Genomic DNA, 17,654 nt, shown 5'->3' with positions numbered 1-17,654 from the left:
GGGTGTGTATGGATCTCTTTCAGGCTTATCCCCTTTGAAAAGCCCCTCACAAGTAGGAAATGTATCATTTTGCAGTTATGTAATTATATCCTATAGCCCCCAAGAGACAGGTGCTACTCTTTCTTCAACACCCATAACCTGATTTCATGAAATTGACTTTATTCTGCTAGATAAATGACAAGACTACACTGACTACTTGCTTTCTAAACCTTGTTAATGAAGATTATGTACAGCAGCAGGCATTTCTCACTTCCTCACTAATCACTGAGTGTTGCATCAATTTATACAATGTTGGAGTGTGACTTTTATTCACCCCAGTGAGCTGATTTGTTACAGTGGAGATTTTCTTTAAACAGATTAGACAGCTGCCAAACATTAGCCGAGGTAACCACGATCTGCAACAGAAATCACAGATACGAAGGTGAAAATATGCCTCACAATTTTAGTATCAGCAAATATTTAAATGTCATTTACAAGCTTTTGGAGCATTTTTGCTGGAAATGTCTGAGCGCAGTAATAACAAGCTCGGGGGTGGATGTGTGGCCCTGTTGAAATTCAAGTGAAAAATTTACGCCGGCCCTGGCGAAGCATGGAGGCCTATTCGCTAAGACCAGACAAAGAAAAGTTACGTATATTCTAATTGAACTAGCTGCAAACTGTACGGCATTTCAGTGTTGTGAGTTGGATTCTGCTAATCAAAGTTTCTCATTTCATATAGTATGCAATTGTGATTACAGCAGTTGAAAGAATTAAAATGTTGTTATAGATGCTTGATTCTAAAATGTTTGCCCTCTGTAAGCTACAAGACATGAAAAAAGAAATATGTATTATGTCAGTATGGAATTATGAAGGATGTAAGTTAGTGGCATAAACAGAGAAAGAGTGGGAGAGAGAAAATACGCAAAGAATTACATTTTTTAAAGAAGCAAGTTGTTCAATTTACACAGTTTTATTGTTTCTTTGATTTCACCATACAAACTTGACATCAAGGTTAAAGATGCCTCTCATTTTACAAGTGAGCATTGTAGTAGCGTTAAATATCCCATTACAAAAAAAACCATCTTTCTCCCTATAGAAAATGTAAAAAAAAAAAAAAGAAAGAAGCATAAATCTAAAAAAAAAAAAAACTGAAAAAAAAATGGAGAATAGCAAAAACAGAGCTGTATTATTTGGCAGCCACTGTCTAACTTGCCAGGATTTGATCCACTGGGAGTGACAGATGAGGCATTTGGCACTGTCATTGGTCCGCAACAGGTCGCAGTGAGGTTCCTGCCAGGTGGCAGTGGGAGACATACATTGCACTGTGACAAATAAACAAACCTACACTATTCCCAGGGAGGAGACAGCAAGATGAAGGAGGGCCCTACTGTACCTTATTTCACCCCATTCTGCCTGCCCATGCCCGTTCTTTCGTTCAAGAAGATGAAAATTAAAAGAAAAACACTGCACAGGAGCTAATGCAAATTGTCTCATAATAGATGAAAATAATGGAATTTGTAAGTAAACAATATTGTGTGCACAGGCTCTGTGAAATTGACAAAAAAAAAACTGTGTTAGAACGAGGGTGTATTTTTCCACGTTACACAAAGTGGAAAGAATCAGAAAAGTTAATACATGTGATAGTCATCAATTCCCTGGCAAATACATAAAAGGTAAAAGTACTGTTTGTTTAACAAAAAAATATTCAATTGCAATCAATTGCTTTGGAATTTCTTTCCCACAAAGAGTGTTTACAGTACTGCAGCATCCAAAAACAAAAGAAACATTACATTCAAGCATTTCCACTGCTAAAGTTTGGGAGTGATAGCAACACTGTGAGCATTACCATTTCTGAGAGCCATGTTTAGAGTTCCCCGTCCCATTAGCCTACTGGCTGATGCTTCACAATGGATGCCTGACATTGTCCCGTTTGGTTTTCTTTGAACAACGTGGATGCTTGAAACTGGGTGTGGGCGTCTGCGCATTGGTTTGTATGGATTACCTGACAGAAGGTGTGGTTGTTAGACGCAAGTGGCTAGGCTTGGTGGGGAGAGGGGGCTTTATGCCGCGAGCGGGGGTCTGTGTGGGGGTTGTGGGGTTGTCAGCGCTGAAGGTTTTCATCAGCTGAGCCACCCGGCCACGCCCTGCGCAGGTTGGTGCGCTCCCTGATGACCCGGCCTCCTCCGAGGCAGCCCTCCGAGACACTTCTGATGCACCAATATCTGAAAGAGAGGACGAGATTTCCTTAGGAGCTTCACCATATGGGTGACAATCTGCTTGCCATATACAGAGGGGACATTAATTTAGATATTTTATTTTATTTTTAGGTTTTTATTTTTTTTTTAAACTGGAATTTTTCAGTGTTTATTATGAATATTTCTAAAATGGGTGTATTTTGCAGTATATTTAATGCTTAATATAAATACATGTATTTTAAAATTTACGTGTAATTTTTTTGTTATCGAGGTTTATTATTTAGCACGTGCAGTTTCCTTGTTTTAAATGTTCCACCCTGTATCTACCATAAACTGTATAAAGCTCTTGAAAATAAACTTTGTTTTAAAAACTTCCTTAGAGAGATTTTAGTACATAATCATCAATTCATTTACATTTTCTCTTAGTATTTCTCTTCACTGTGTATTCTGGGCTACACCTGTCACAAGGAGACCCTGTTTACTGTAAACTACGGTGGTCAATGTCTTCTTGCATCAGGTAACACATCGCCTTTTGAGACCATGAGAACAGATCAAGGTGAAAATCGGTTTAAACAGATTTTTTCTCAGTGGAAATCGGTAAAACCATAAACAATGACAGTTACACGTTCAATCCATGTGTGCTATTGTTGTAAAAACAGGAAACCAGTCTTCCTTCACTGCCCAATCATTTCCCCTCTCCAAATACTGTGCCTAGATCTTTCTTTACTCCTTTCTACCCCCCCCCCTTCTCATTCGCCTCCTTTTATCCCACTCTGGCTGAGCAGAGGTCATCCTCAGTGGAAGTAGGGACACAGCTGGGTGTAGTTGGTGTGTGTGTGTGTGTTTGTGTATGTGTGTGTGTGTGTGTGTGTGTGTGTGTGTGTGTGTGTGTGTGTGTGTGTGTGTGTGCTTGCTGAGGTACTGTGTTTGGAAGAGGGTGTAATTGAGGGAGGAATGAAGGGAACGGGAGTAACGGAGGGGAGGGAGGGCCACAGGGACGGCAATGGAGAGCAGACAGACGCTGCTCAGACACCAGAAGGCTTGAGGAGCCACATATTTTTAGCGTCATCCCCGGGGGACAGAGATATGTGAGAGCGCCCGCGTGCACGGCTACAGACACACACAAGCTCTCACACACAAGCACAAAATAAAGTGAAAACAGGCACAAACATACACACAGTTTCTAACAGTTGAATTTCAAAAGACATACACACATTCTCACGTTACATTCAGGTCCGTGCATTCTCACACACACACACACACACACACACACACACACACACACACACACACACCACACACACACAATCATGCACCCTTGCACAGCCCTCCTGCTCATGGATTCAGTCACGCATGGAGCCATCTCTGACTAACACCACGGCATAGCACAGAGTCACACACGCACACACAGAGGTGGGGTACAGCCAAAACCACACAGGCACTCCTGGGGCCAGGAAACCTTTAGAGCTCTTGATGTCTTGCAGGCATGAAAGGTAGAGACCTGAAGTAGCCTTTAAGGTTGTGTTATTGTTTATTGTTGTTTACTCTCCTTTCTCTCCTCGCGCTCACTCTCTCCCGCCCCTCTCCCTATGGCTCGAACACCTCCCTCCATCTCCCTCTTCATCTTCCTCTCCCTCTGTCTTGCCCTGCCTTCCTCTGCCCCCTGACCCGCGGTTCCTGCGTTAATGTCCTCTCGCTGCGCTGCGTGGGCTTGCCTCTGATTGTCTCGTTGTGTTGTGTGGTCACCACGGAAACCTTGGATAGGCTCCAGCAATTGAGGCTGACACACATTCAGGCACGCACCGAGTGCGCACACATTCACACACACACAAACACACACGGAGATACGCACAAACACAGACGCAGGCACATACACACTCATGGTCAGATAGTTTTTTGAGCTCAGAGCCTTAGTGCATGTCTGAGTTGAATGCTTAATAGAGAGACAGAGAGATAGAAAGAGAAGGAGAGGGAGAACTGGTATTATTGGCATGGACTGTTGTAAAGAAATAATACAAATATATATACCTATATGTATCTTTTGAGAGAATATCTTGAGGCAAAGCCTCACGACCTTCACACAGGTAACCTGACTAACCTGTCTTAACACACCCAAAAAATGCTCAAACCCCACGCCTTTCTGCCTGTAGCTATCGTCAGCAGTTGCACTCTTAGCGCCGTCAGCAGAAACAGTCATTAAAGCTACCTGCGAAAACACCTATTAAAATGAAAGAGAATCTCTGCATTAAATCTCTCATCAAGATTGATTAATCTCCCATTTGAGCTTTTGGACACCACTCCTCACATCTCAGTCCAGCTCGTAAATGTACGGGGAGGACAAAAGAGGAGGGGGCGGGAAGCAGTGTCACTGACCAGGCTAGCACAAAAATTAAAGACCAATCTATCTCTTTAAAGACCTCCACGTCTCTGGCAGAAAGAGAGGAGGGGGAGGTGGGGGGCAGAAGTGGGGCAGAGGGCAGAATTCCCGAGCAGCACGTCTGTGGACTGAAGGGCAGGGAGGAGAGGAGGTGTGTGTGTGTGTGTGTGTGTGTGTGTGTGTGTGTGTGTGTGTGTGTGTGTGGAAGTGGGGGGGGGGCCTCCTGTGTGGGGGCTGGGGCCCCTGTCACTTATCAGCTCTGGCTGAGCGTCGCCCAGGGCTAGAGTCGGGAAGCAGTGCTGGAATGTGTGTCCTTCCCGCTGAAGGTGAAGACAGAGGAGAGGAAAGCCGACCAACAGACAGAGACGGGCTTGTAAACATGAACGCACACAAACACACAAGCATACACATATGAACATACACTGCCAGCAGCTGGAGTTTGATACACTTTCACACCCACGTATATATATACTGAAATCATGACACACACAAACACAGCACATATATCTGCATCTCTAGGTTCAGGTTTAGACTCACACACAGATTCTACATGCTCACCCTGTTATCTGAAATATTGCCCATAATATGTCTTTCACATTCTTTTTTATGCAGATGACCCACAACTTAGTATCCAAGTTATCAGTAAGGCTCATCATGTTCAGTTTTTACCAAGTATCAATATAAAAAATAATCAGTTTTTGTGAAAAAGAGTAGATTAGTATAAACTAATGTTAATAGAGAAAGAGGAAACGGGACTGAGATAGGACTTTGATCTTTCCAGTTTGCACTAAATTAGCTCCTCTTGCGATATTGACAGCACAGAAAATGCTTCAGGTAGTAGAAACAGAAGAGAAAAAACAGAAAGAGGTGCAGTAATTAAAAGTATAAAAATAAGAGTAACAGTAACAATGTGACCTGTTAAAGTAGACAGTGGTTGCCGTTCAGATGGTAATTTTTAAATAAGTTGTTTACACCATTGTTTTTATACAATACAACAATTTAAATCTGATTTCCATCTGTTTTGTAATCATCCAGATATCTTTAGGCAAATGATACATTTTAATATTAAAAGTAAATGTAATGCTTCTTAAAGTTAAGCTTTCTTGAATCCCGTATTTCAGACAGCAAAAATACTTCACATTAAATTAAAAGCTTATTCTGTTCCCTGAAAAACTCACATCATTTTCCCAATTTGTGATTACTCGTCCCTGCATGTTGTTTTCCTGACTTTTGACGGCTCCATCTTGACAATATCTAAAATGTAATACTTTCTGTTTGGTGATACCTTTTACCCTATCCTCTCTGGTGTTGTGCACTGCTGTCCAATCTCATGTACAACTTCTTGAACTCTCAAGTGTTATACTGAGGAGGTTACAACAGGTTCAGTCTACTTTCAATGGCTTAATGCACTACATCAGATTATTAAGTTAATCTTCTACAAGTGTTGCTTGGGCCACAGTCTCTGCTCACAGGATGCAGAAATCCTTGTCATTACCCACATTCAAAAGAAAACAGCTGAGGCATGAGCCTTATCCTAGTCTGCCTCCTCCTCCCCTTGGACCAAGCTTCCTGCCATTGTCATGAACAGACACTCAGTCAGTATTTTTTGTCCAGAGTCAAGACACATTTATTCAGCACTGTGTTCAGCCCACCTCAACTCCCACCACACCAGCTGTTCCTTTCCCTTTTCTTTCCCTTTCTTTCCTCTTCCCTCCATTCGCCTGTTATTTGCTGTACTGGCATTGCCCACTGATTTCATAGCTAGCCACTAATGTAGGCGCAGGCACACACAGAAACATGCCCATGCAACCAGAATTTATTGCAATTATACCTTTTGGTCTATTTTCCTTATCCAGATTTTGGTCATTTGTGTTCTGTGAAACTGTTCCTCATCCCACTGATAAATCACCTTAAAAGCTCCGAGCTCTCTATACATGCCTCCAAAAACAGATTTTTTTCCCCTGACGGTATTAAAGCAGAAATTCCCTTCAATTCGCAATTTGATTATAACATTCTATGTTCAGGTCAGTTCAGTCTAGTTCAGTCAATAGCTGTGAACACGGTTTCAAAACTATATCCAGGATTTTTACCTCTTCGTTACATTATTAAGAGCTTGTTACATTTCTTGTGTCTGGGCTTTTGAGAGAATTGCCTGGCCTCCAAAATCTACATGGAACTGCCAGGAATGTTCAGAATGAACCAGACACTAAAGAGAGGGAGGAAAAAAAACAGAAATAGTTTTAGAATTTTTTTTTTTTTGTACATTCAGCTGTCTTCAACAAGTGCTAGAAAACATGGAGGCAAAAGAATACACAGACACTCAGCCTTGAGGAACTGAGTTTGCTGTTGTGGTGTCTTTTTATGAAGGAAATGATCCACACCGACACAATTTGAATCAGCTAATGTTAGGCTGGCAATTTATCTAATTCTGCATTCATTTCAAACTACATTAGTTAAGGATGGCATTGGCCCAGCCTGCCTCTCACAATCAGTGTTCAAAATAATAATAAGAAAAATCCAGTTTTCTTGCATTCTCCACCAAACGGTTCAAATCCTGGAGGAGAAATCTTACTTTGCTTTTAAGCTTCTCTGTTATTTCCCAACTGAGGAAACAGAGACACATTTTCTCAGAACATAGCAACGTCCAGGAAATGTTACAGGGTAAAGTGTATCTGCGTGAGCATGTTTCCTAACTTAGATGTAGGATGAGCATTTTTCCAGCAGAGGGACCTTATGGAGATGAGGTTCTCTATCCGCCTGGACTTTTTACTACAATATCACTGTTTTCCACTGGATGGTGCTAATTTCACCTTTACACTATCCATTTTTCTGCATAACTGGGTCACGGTATGGTGAATGAGTGTTTGGTCAATTCATGAAATTTGGTGCTGTGTTCAGACAGGAAGTCAAGGAATCTCAATGATGTTTCAAACAAGATTCATACTTGTAATCTGCAGAGAGAGGACCTAGTGCAAGACCTAGTGACAATAATATTGATGTCAAGGCCCAAGATATCTGTTGTGAAAAAAACTCTCACCTCTGAAAAAATCCCTATTATCTACGCCAATGAACATCTGCATGGACAAAGGTAAAGATATGCAAATAGTACAGACCACATAACAGACACAAGGAGAGAAAAAAAAAGACAGATACAGTATCTCACTTCTTTGTGAAAAACAGAATAAACTATGAAAACCAATTTAAATGTGATGCTTGTAAGGGTCTTAATTGGCTGGTTTTGCCACCGCTCTCCCGTAATAGCTTTATGCATTACAAAGTCACCTGCTCTTACACTGTGTTAGGCCGGCACTCATTCTAATAAAGATCAAATAGTTCAAAAGTTATAAACTGATTGTGTTATTTCTCATGCATCTCTTTGTGAGTATCCTAAACGATTTGTATCATCCATTTTATATTTTCAGATATTGCTATATACGATATTCTTATGTGACTAAACCAAATTTAGGGGCAAAATAAGAAGAAATGTTAGTATGATATTTCATTTCTGTAAAATTATCTTATGATGTTAAACCACCATTTAATTTAAAGTGAATGTAAGGTTCCCCTATAATATGGTTTTGGAACAGGGTGCATACTAAATATGCCAAATAACTGAATAGTAGACATTTTATTTTTAATAGTTAAATATTAACATTAACTAAAAAGGATGAATGTTAAAGACCAAGTCCTTTTAGGGGTTGCCTATTGCTCATTTCAGCTCGGATTTAAATCAAAAATCATTTAATATTGCTCTGAAGGACCAGAGTTGCATGTTATGTCAATCTGTTCTGTAACATCAAATTTGATCTGTTTAAATGACCATGCACCTCAACCAGTCGAGAGTGTGTATTGACAATTTCACTTCTAACATTCACCCGTGACAATAGAGAAGCTACCAAACAAGCAGGGGTGCAGGGGCGATGTGGTACCGCGACACACATCCCAGTCACATAAGATTTTTTCCCCTCTAGGCTGGCCTCTTTCTACTCTGCCAGTCCATAAAGATTCCAGCGGGCTGAGGCACTGTTTGGCGAGCACATTAGGTTTGGGGAAATAAATCCTTCCTTCTTGCTGCAGCACTGGGAAGCCTATCTAGTATGAACTTTGTTCAGAGTGGCTATGCTCAGCTCTCCACAGCCATTATTACACTCAGAGAAGAGAAGAAAACAGCGCAAAAGAGTTCTCTCGTCGGCTCAGTGGCTTGTGGTGATCTTCATGTTAGCTATCTGCAATACTGTTGACTCAATTTTCAACCCACATCTGCGTCCAGTCTTTCTCCAATATGTAGAGATCTAACTAAACTAAAAAAACCAACAAAACATAGCCGAAGTTTTATAGTAAGATTTGTGGGTATCCAATTTTCCAGAGCTGTCTCTATTAGCTGTGTTTATCCATGATGACACCAACCATCATTAATATTGCTGTGCGTTTTTTTACTGTTTTTTTCGCCAGCAAGTGAAAGACCACGGGGACTGGAAAAAATACTAGCTCATCAAATGGACAAAGAGGAAGCTTTTATGAACTTCTCTAAAATACATTTATTTATATATTTATTTATATATTTATTTTGACATTAGACCCAACATGTACCCTTATCCATGATGCTATCCTCACTCACCATTCCCAGCCTGTGATTCCTGGGGCTTCTGAGGTTCCTGTGAGCACAGGCCACTCTTGGTGGCTGTCTTTCCAGAGTCTATTTTGACGGTGCTGCTGGGGGAAGAGTATGGCGCGGCGCTGGCCAGCCTCAGATTTGCGAGGCCGGGTCTCGTGTTGACAGAGCCTGGTGCCGCATTTGCAGAAGCTGGTCTCACGTTGACAGGGCTAACTCTCATGGGAGGCCTGGAGCAGATTGAGGGCTGGGGAACTGACTTCTCCTCAGTCGCATCGGCTGACTTCAACTCGGGCTTGCAGAGGAAAGAGTGACAAAAGGGGACAGAAGAGTGCGATCAGTGTTGACAGCTAATTCACATACAGTGGAATTACTGTCATGTTTGATTAAATCATTGGATAAATGATTCCCCAAATTACAGTTCTCCAGTGACTATACTGCACCAGAATGAAACAAACAGAACTATGACCACTGATTAAGAGTTTAAGGATGTGTGGAGAGAAAATTATAAGGTGACTGGGAAATCAAGCTGCCTTGCTAATCTTCCTTCCTGATCTTACGCCTTCTTAATCAGCAATCTCAATCTCCTCCTCTATCAGACCGACTCCTTCCTGCTCTAAATCAACTGCAGAAAACCAGCAGCAGTGCAGGCAACAGCCACCGCTACATCTGCAGCACCGAACCAGCCCCCTCCTGCTTCCAGGAACCAGTCATTCAGTCTACAAACAAGACATTCAGCAAAATAATGAATGTGTAAGGGCAAGCTTAGGCTGTGAATTCTTGGCTGCCAGACCGGCCAAACCTTCCTAAGTGTGGATGTTCATTGCCACATCCACACTTAAGAAGGTTTGGCATGGGTTAGCCAGAGATCGGCTTGGTTCTGTAACGTAGACAGTCTGGTATAGATATAAGAAGTTAGGGAGAGACATTTCCTTCTGTGGGAGGGAAAGAGGAGGGAAAAACAGAGAACAGAGGAGAGCTCACGCGCCCAAACCTCAGGAGACTATCCCACAATCCCATCCATCTGCGACTGACGCATTCTCTATCTCTGGCGTTTTAATTCCCTGATCAAGTTCATCAACCATCTGTTCTAGGGCAGTCCAGAAATCCTGCCTTGCCTCTGTGATTCAGCTGTTCTTGCAGCGCATGTCACCTGCACACACACACACACACACACACACACACACACACACACACACACACACACACACACAAACACACACACACACACACACATTTACATGCACATAAACACAGAGAGAGAAAGAAAGCAAGGGGACATAGAGAGCGCACTCCCCCGACAACCCAAGTCTGGAGCGATGATGGAGCCAGTGGGAGGACAGTTCAGTTCAGCTGTTCCCCAGAGAGAGCTATGAGGGGTGCGGCAGCCAGAGGAGACAGCGCACTGAGAGGGAGAATGCTGGGAGAAAGATGATCTGCACAGAGGCTGGGAGTGAGGGGACAGCTGGCCTAACCACCATTTCCTGTTACTCGCAGAGGGTGGGACAGCCATGAAAAAACATGTCTGCACACTAAAGCCACATTTCAAAGAGCCGAAGAGTGGATCGCTCTTGTCTTGACATTGTTAATCAGACCTTGCTGGGATATCTGAGGCTGTGTTTTAAAATGTGCCGTTCGGTGCAGAAGGCACTGGAAAATACACTGTGCTTTGCTTTAAAAAAAACATCTAGAATATATAGCCTACTAAGAGCTGTAAAACATTTTGAAAGCTCACACTGAAATGCAGGAACAATACAGAGCAATCTTCAAGGATTCCTCAAATTCAAGAAAAAATACCTTTTCTGCCGCCGGAGATGATGAATGCTCACTCACTGACACCTGTGGGTTTGACAAAGACATTACATGAGTGCTACGGGCAATGATGCAACCGGGAGAGCACAGAGCTCAGTTGTGGCGGGCGGTTGCTCGAACTCACCGGCAGAGGGAGTAAAGTGCTTGTCTCCTCACATTTCCCCTGTTGGGAGAGAAAGTGCCATGTTAGATGATACTGGAGGCGACACGTCATCCTCCTTGACTTTGAGACGGTTCGGTACGCGGAAGGAGCAGGGGAAAATAGCCAGAGTTTAGGAGTTAATTACGGGCCGAGGATAGCTAATCCAAGAAAAGAATATTGCAGATGATGAGTGGTAAAAGACATATCTGTGCAGGGGGTGTGGTAACGTGACTGCGGGAAAACCGGTGACTGGCCGGGCTGATGGCGTTTTCCACTGAGTGAGCAGTGTGCCGCTTCAGCTCAGAGCACCATCGCGGTCAGGCCAGATGAGACCATCCAGCCCGGCTCACTCGGGCTCAGTGTGTGCGGGGTTGCCATGACAACGCAGCAAAATCTCTCCTTAAGATAGCGTGGAAAAAAAAAAGAGCCGAGCCCCCCCCCCCAACTCCAAAATCAACAGCTCACACACACCGCCAAATGCGCACACACCCAACGTATCACCGCCCTGGAAACGATCCACACTGAGGGCTGATTTTTGACAGAAAATACAGGCTCAAAATTAGTGGAGCGAGGTTTCGGAAAGGGGGGAAACCGATTGTCACCGGCTATTGCTCAAAAGCCTCGCAGATAGTTTTCACAAACTGCACTGCAGGTAAGAGAAGTGGAAATGAAGTGATGGAAATGTTACATAAGAGAAGGAGGGGTTGAGTCGAGGGGATGAGACAATGGATCAGTTAAGAGGCAAAGATGACAGGACAAACGGATATTATAGGATCTTGATATGAGCTGATCTGACAGACCAGTGATTCTCTTTGATCAAATTAGAGATAGCCTCGGAGGCAGTAATTTCACATAAAAACAAATGGACAAAATAGAGAAAAAGAGTATGAAATCTTCCCCCTCTAAATCCTCTTTGTTCCCAAGCCCGAGAATCACCATGAAAGACGACGTGATTTGATTTATTAGGGCCAGGAACAAACAGCTACAAACCGTTAAATTCAGTGAGATTCCAGGTTGTGTTTTAGGAGGGAGGTTCTCTCTCTCGGTCCTGACCAGTTCTGTGGTTTTTCTGCTCTTCAAGATAGTTTGAAGGCTGTAAAACATAATCAGACCACATCATACCTCTTTGCATATACAATCCAGTATACATGCTCTCTTAAAAACTGCCATGTCATTATTAGGTTTACAACAGAAACACCCTGATAACCCCTTGAATTAACATTAAACCAGTGAGACACTAATAGATTTTTTTAATGTTATATATTAGTCACTGTCTGTAATCTAACAAATGACTGTCTGTGTTATATTGCAAAAGTGTATTACTAAGTGCTGCTCTGAAGACTCGGCGCCTTCTTTTCTCCAAATCCTGAGCAGATGAATTTGGAGCTCAGCTCATCCATCTCCCCGATCACGATGACCGCCACATCTCCATCCCGGCCGAGCAGCCAGCTTACACTCTTACTGTTGGCTGTGGGAAACACGACACACATGCACAGATGCAAACGATGAGTTAACAGGCTATTGAAGCACTGGGTCAGTGTTTGAAAGTGGTTCTGAATATACAAAGATCTGTTACTCAAAGTATATGCAAGAAATGAAAAGTGAACGCAGAATAAATTGGAATGTCTTTACAGAAAAGATGCACTTAGTAATATCAATATTTTTTATGTATTTTTTGTGATTGGCCAAGTGTTGCTCAGTTCTGTCAACATTTTACAGATTCTACGTTCTCTGAACTTCACAGGATTTTGAAATACCAGTCATAATTTTGAAACAGTTATTTTTGACATACTGTATTGATAACTATTCCATATCTCTGAGATAATCCGTTGCAGCTCTGTGGATTCTGAAATAAAAACTGTCAGCTTATCAGCGGTGTATGTGATAAGTTGAGGCTGCTATTTTGGCTCATAGACAGACAGGAGGAACAGCTGGTGGGGCCCAGGCAGTCCCTCACAAATGTATGAGACAGCATCTTCATATAGATGATATAAACAGAGTTGACAGGGAAAAACCCCTGTCTTCCTGGCCTAGCCCTACAAACACAGACACACACACACACACACACACACACACACAAACAATCAGATAGACATGCGTGTACTTGTTAGGACTGTATTGATTTCCCTCACCTGAACTAATTCTCACACGATATCATCTTTTAATTCCCAGTCCCCAATTCCTAACCCAAGAAATATCAATGAATGACATCTTGTGTCACAAGCTCTCTCAGCTTCTCTTTGTCTGTCTTTGCGAGGACATTGAGTCCTCATAAGCTTAGTAGCACAAAGCCACACATGATCACACTCATACAAACATGTCACTGCCTTGTGACTATGTTTGGGAGCATAGAGAAGCTACTTTATAGAGATAACCCAGCTGACGCAGGCTGACGCAGGCTTAGAGGGTGAGAGCTTGTCGGGTCGGAAACAGCATAGCATGCTTTCATAGTGAACTGGTTTTGCCAGCCTGGCCTGTGGATCGCATTCCAGCAGGGCATACCAGGATGACTATGAAAACACAGCAGTCAGAACATACCTTGGTAAACAAGCTGACAGCCAAAACTGTCAGCTACAACCACAACACCGTTCTCAGGTGCAGGTGAGATGAAACCCTGTCAGCTGACATTTGGAAGACGTCTTATAATTTGCGTTGGCATATGCCCCAGGTCCCACTGTAATGGACAGTGTTAAAACACAATTTCAAATGAAGCTTGCAACAGTGTGGTGCACTGCCGTGTCAAAGTGAACCGAATAAGGTTTCTAAAATGAGAGAAGACGGTTCTCCATATCTGAAGAACGAGACCAAGTTTACTAATCCGAAAAGTGTTCACTCACAGAAGCTCTACACTTAGCTATGCAGTTTGCTTCTCGGCCTCATGTGAATGTCACCAGTCTGCTTACAACATAAACACATGCACACAAACACACCAGCATATAGTCATACTGTACATAAACACCAATTACCATAAAGCCAGCCTTACCACAGCAAGAGTGTCATGATCAGAAACGGCTAAATGTGAGCTGTTAACGACAGCCGAGAGAGAAGCCGGCTTCATTCTACGCATAAAAACAAACTTCGCATGTGAGCTCTCCCACAAGGCCGTCCTGATAAAATCAATCTCTCTTTGTTTTTCAAACACATACATTTCCTGCATGCTTCCTGTTTTGCCCCCTGCTAATTGTTTTAAAGATTGAGCCTTGACTCACTTCCTATCTTTAGACAGAAACACAAACTATCCACCATTTCCTCCGCACTATGTAGCCTGTGTGGAGAAGAGTTGGGACCATGTGATCTCAGCCTGCAGTGTCCATCCAGCCTCCTTGGGACAGCTGCTTTGGTCATTACGAGATAGAAAGAGCACTGTTCCCTTACTCTGAACCACAGTTGATAGTAAGTGCTTCGTTATTAGTCAAGACGAGACAGATCACATTACTATGTCAATCGGAGTTAATGCACCAACTGCAGTGTGCTGTTAACTGGCTTTAGGTCGTATTCCAGTGGTTTTTTAGCAACTGCTGTCCTTCCAGCCTTGTCATTTAGGAGTCCTTTTTTTGAAATGTAAAAAACTATTATAAAAATATTTTATGTAATACAATGTATTATATCAGAGTCATTGCACCATTCATTTCTCATATTAGGATTCACTACCACCAAAGAGAAAATTGCAGACAGGCAAGATTTTGTGTATGTGTCAAACCAGTTTCGGGACAGTCATGTGTCCTCTTGAGTTTCTGCTTGTTTTTTTTTCTTTGATTGCTGCACGTATACTGTTGACTCTAGCTGTTTTTAGCAGAAGCCCAGTTCCTGACTAACCCCTTTACCATTCTCAGGGCCTGTGCATTTTCCCCTCGCCAACATTTTTTTTCTCTTTTTCTCTCCATTTCATCTCTGTTGGTCGTGAAGATGTTCCAGACATGAGTGACATCTCTGACCCAGTGAATATTCTTCTCTGTTGCTCTTACGAACAAAGTGATCTAAGTGAGAGCCTGCAAGCAAAACACGTGTGTGAGAACACAAACTGCCACACACCTCACATTCATGATTACATACATTTTTTACATTTGCTCTAAGACCTATCATAATAGCAGCTCTTAGGCACTATTAAGGCATGTCTCTGAAAACACACTCAGGGGGGATATCATTTTACCATGGCATTCTCTTTGCTTTGCTTGTGTAAATGTTAACATCATCTGTAAGTGTGATGTTAACATTAGCTCACCAGCATCATCAATCTGCTTGTAATTGTTTAGGACTTGAGATATAAATAGAACTTCTTCTTAGTGAAGTATAAGTGGTCTCTGGATTCTGTCTGTATATCATTCAGCATGTAGGTATTGTCTTCTTCCAAGTTTCAATTTCTACAGCATCACAGACACATTAATATGGAGCAGCTGGTGTTTGTTAGAACAAGTTTGTATTGTAGGAAACTTTAAACTTGCCAAATGGACTTCAGGTAAACGTTCTCCCTGTTTTGGCAAACAGCTGCTGAGATGATGGGAAACATGAGCTGCAACAGCTACATAATATCCAGCATCACAGGAAGTCTGTCACAGTCAAAGCACACATGCTTCTGCAGTGCGTTTCTCAAGCTTTGTAACTCTATCAGGTAATTCACAGCACACTATGCAAACATCTTGACTATAAGGATTCAGCGTGTAGAGGGGGACGGATGGTTTTCCATCAAAGGCTTTGTTAAAAGTGTGATGGTCAGTGTGCTTGAAAAACTTGAAGCTGCACCCTGTCCAACTAGATAAACAAGAAGAAGTAAAGTTAACAAAGGTGAGGTGGTGGTGATGGGCCGGCATGGTTACCTTTTTTTGGTTTTGTTCGCTTGCACTCAGCGCCCCCCCCTTCTCTCTCTAGCTTTTCCTCCCGCTCTTTCCAGCGCCGCACCTGCTCCTGGCGCATTTTCAGGAACAGAGTCTTTTTCTGGTCCTCATTAAGAGCGTTCAGGACATCAGGGTCAATGTACATGTCCTTTAAAATCTGCTGCAGCATGTTGGCGGCTGAATGGTGGGTTAACCTGGTACCACCTGGCCAAGCAGTCAGAGGGCGGAGGCGCTGTCCTTTGACCAGCAGCTTCTTGAAGTGGACAGTATTGGTCTATAGTCTCATGTCATTAGAAGAAGACTTCCACGGCTTCTTTATCATAAAATCACTCCTATTTACCGCATTCAACCCTTCTTCACGAATCAAGGCTCATTTTCACATATGCTGTACACAGACACACACACACACACACGCACACACACACAGACACACACACACACACACACACACAAACGAAATCCTGTTTCCTCTTTGTGTTGTGCAGTTTCCCCACTCTACTAAGATATCAGTTTCCTTTGACTTTGAGGGTCATCACTGGGACAACCTACAATAAAAAAAAAACAAAGAGAAGAAACATTTAGAAGGTTATGGTGTGCTCCAAATAGTCTACATCTTTCTCAAAGTTGCAATACTCTATGTTTCTCTCAAATGAGAAACTTTTCTTTTAGTCATTCCTTTGCAAATTCCATTTCAGTGGGTTATCTTGTCCCTCCCTACATGAATACGGAAGAGCTCAAATCCCGATTCTTAACTAACAGAAAGACTGCCCCAAAAAGGGAGGAGATTCCAAAAAAATTGGACGGTTTCTGTCATCAGTGGCCCACCCCACTCCCTCCCCTCCCAACCACACATCCCCTCCCAAACCCATGTTCCTTTCTCCCCCACAATCCCATGGGATAGCAGCTCCATTTTAAGATGGTCAGTTTCAGGTTTTAAGAGAAGAAAAAAAAAAAACACGGGGTGAGAGCCCAGGACGGCGTGAGCCGGCTTCTCTTACAAGGGGAATGAAATGGACTCTTCCAATCACAGTGGGTAGTTAAACAATGGCTACCACACAAGCAGCACTTGGAGGGAAAGAAAGCTTGTCTCAGACTGAGAAGTATCACGCTGGTGGAATACAGATTGGTGTCTACTAAACACATTGTAGGGTGCAGAGAAGGAAACCCGGGGAAAGGGTGAAAGTGACGAGAGAAAGTGAGTGATACAAAGGGAAAGGGAGTTGTGAGAGAAGGGTAGAATTTGCTGAAGTACTCACAGTGGGATGTAGACAGCCGCTCCACAGCAGAGTATGCTAACTAAGCTGAGAGAGACTGAGCGCCTGTGGGTCCTCCTTGTCTTTGTGTGTGTGTATGACTGGGCTGATGACATCACAGCATTCCATAATCTCCCTCCCTCCCTCCCTCTCCCTCTCCCTCTGTCTCTCTCTTGGAGTAACACACACACTCACACACATTTCATTTAAAAAAACAAGAAGAGAGCAATTCAGGAAGTCACATCACAAATTAAAGAAGTTGTAAAAAAAGGGGGGGTGGGGGGGGGTGGAACAGGGAGAGAGAGGGAGAGAGAGAGAGGAAAATCCCCAAACCTAAACGTTCAAGCTCCACTCGCAAAACTCTACACTAAACTCGCACTAACTCTTAAATAGATATAACCTGCAGTTGTTTGTCTACATGTATACTGTACCGTGCAAAGCTTTTAGACCCC

General features: G+C 42.8%; 1 protein-coding gene across 2 annotated transcripts; it reads right to left on the bottom strand.

Annotated features, from left to right (window-relative positions):
- Positions 1-950: 950 nt before the first annotated feature.
- Positions 951-17,309, bottom strand: zgc:100829 (uncharacterized protein LOC445149 homolog). 2 transcript variants are annotated; one of them, XM_040151137.1, is made up of 8 exons: positions 17,206-17,309; positions 15,932-16,494; positions 12,441-12,585; positions 12,108-12,210; positions 11,100-11,138; positions 10,961-11,002; positions 9,170-9,458; positions 951-2,201 (listed from the first exon to the last, which is right to left on the bottom strand). In XM_040151137.1, exons 2-8 carry the CDS (start codon positions 16,116-16,118, stop codon positions 1,978-1,980), a joined length of 1,029 nt encoding a protein of 342 aa, XP_040007071.1. In that variant the 5' UTR covers positions 16,119-16,494; positions 17,206-17,309; the 3' UTR covers positions 951-1,977. The 2 variants fall into 2 exon arrangements, with proteins under 2 accessions (XP_040007071.1, XP_040007072.1); XM_040151138.1 differs by lacking the exons at positions 15,932-16,494; positions 17,206-17,309 and adding an exon at positions 14,942-15,722.
- Positions 17,310-17,654: the final 345 nt, after the last annotated feature.

The sequence above is a fragment of the Xiphias gladius genome, chromosome 17 (genome assembly GCF_016859285.1).
Source record: "Xiphias gladius isolate SHS-SW01 ecotype Sanya breed wild chromosome 17, ASM1685928v1, whole genome shotgun sequence".
NCBI classification, from domain to species: Eukaryota; Metazoa; Chordata; class Actinopteri; order Istiophoriformes; family Xiphiidae; genus Xiphias; species Xiphias gladius.
This window is presented reverse-complemented; position numbering and strand designations above follow the sequence as displayed.

Coding starts and splice junctions, on each gene's coding strand:
- zgc:100829 (XM_040151137.1), bottom strand. CDS start 16,118: ATGCTGCAGCAGATTTTAAAGGACATGTACATTGACCCTGATGTCCTG. Junction 12,586..15,931: donor GCGAACAAAACCAAAAAAAG/GTAACCATGCCG, acceptor TGTTTCCCACAG/CCAACAGTAAGAGTGTAAGC. Junction 12,211..12,440: donor AGTCTTCAGAGCAGCACTTA/GTAATACACTTT, acceptor TATGTTTTACAG/CCTTCAAACTATCTTGAAGA.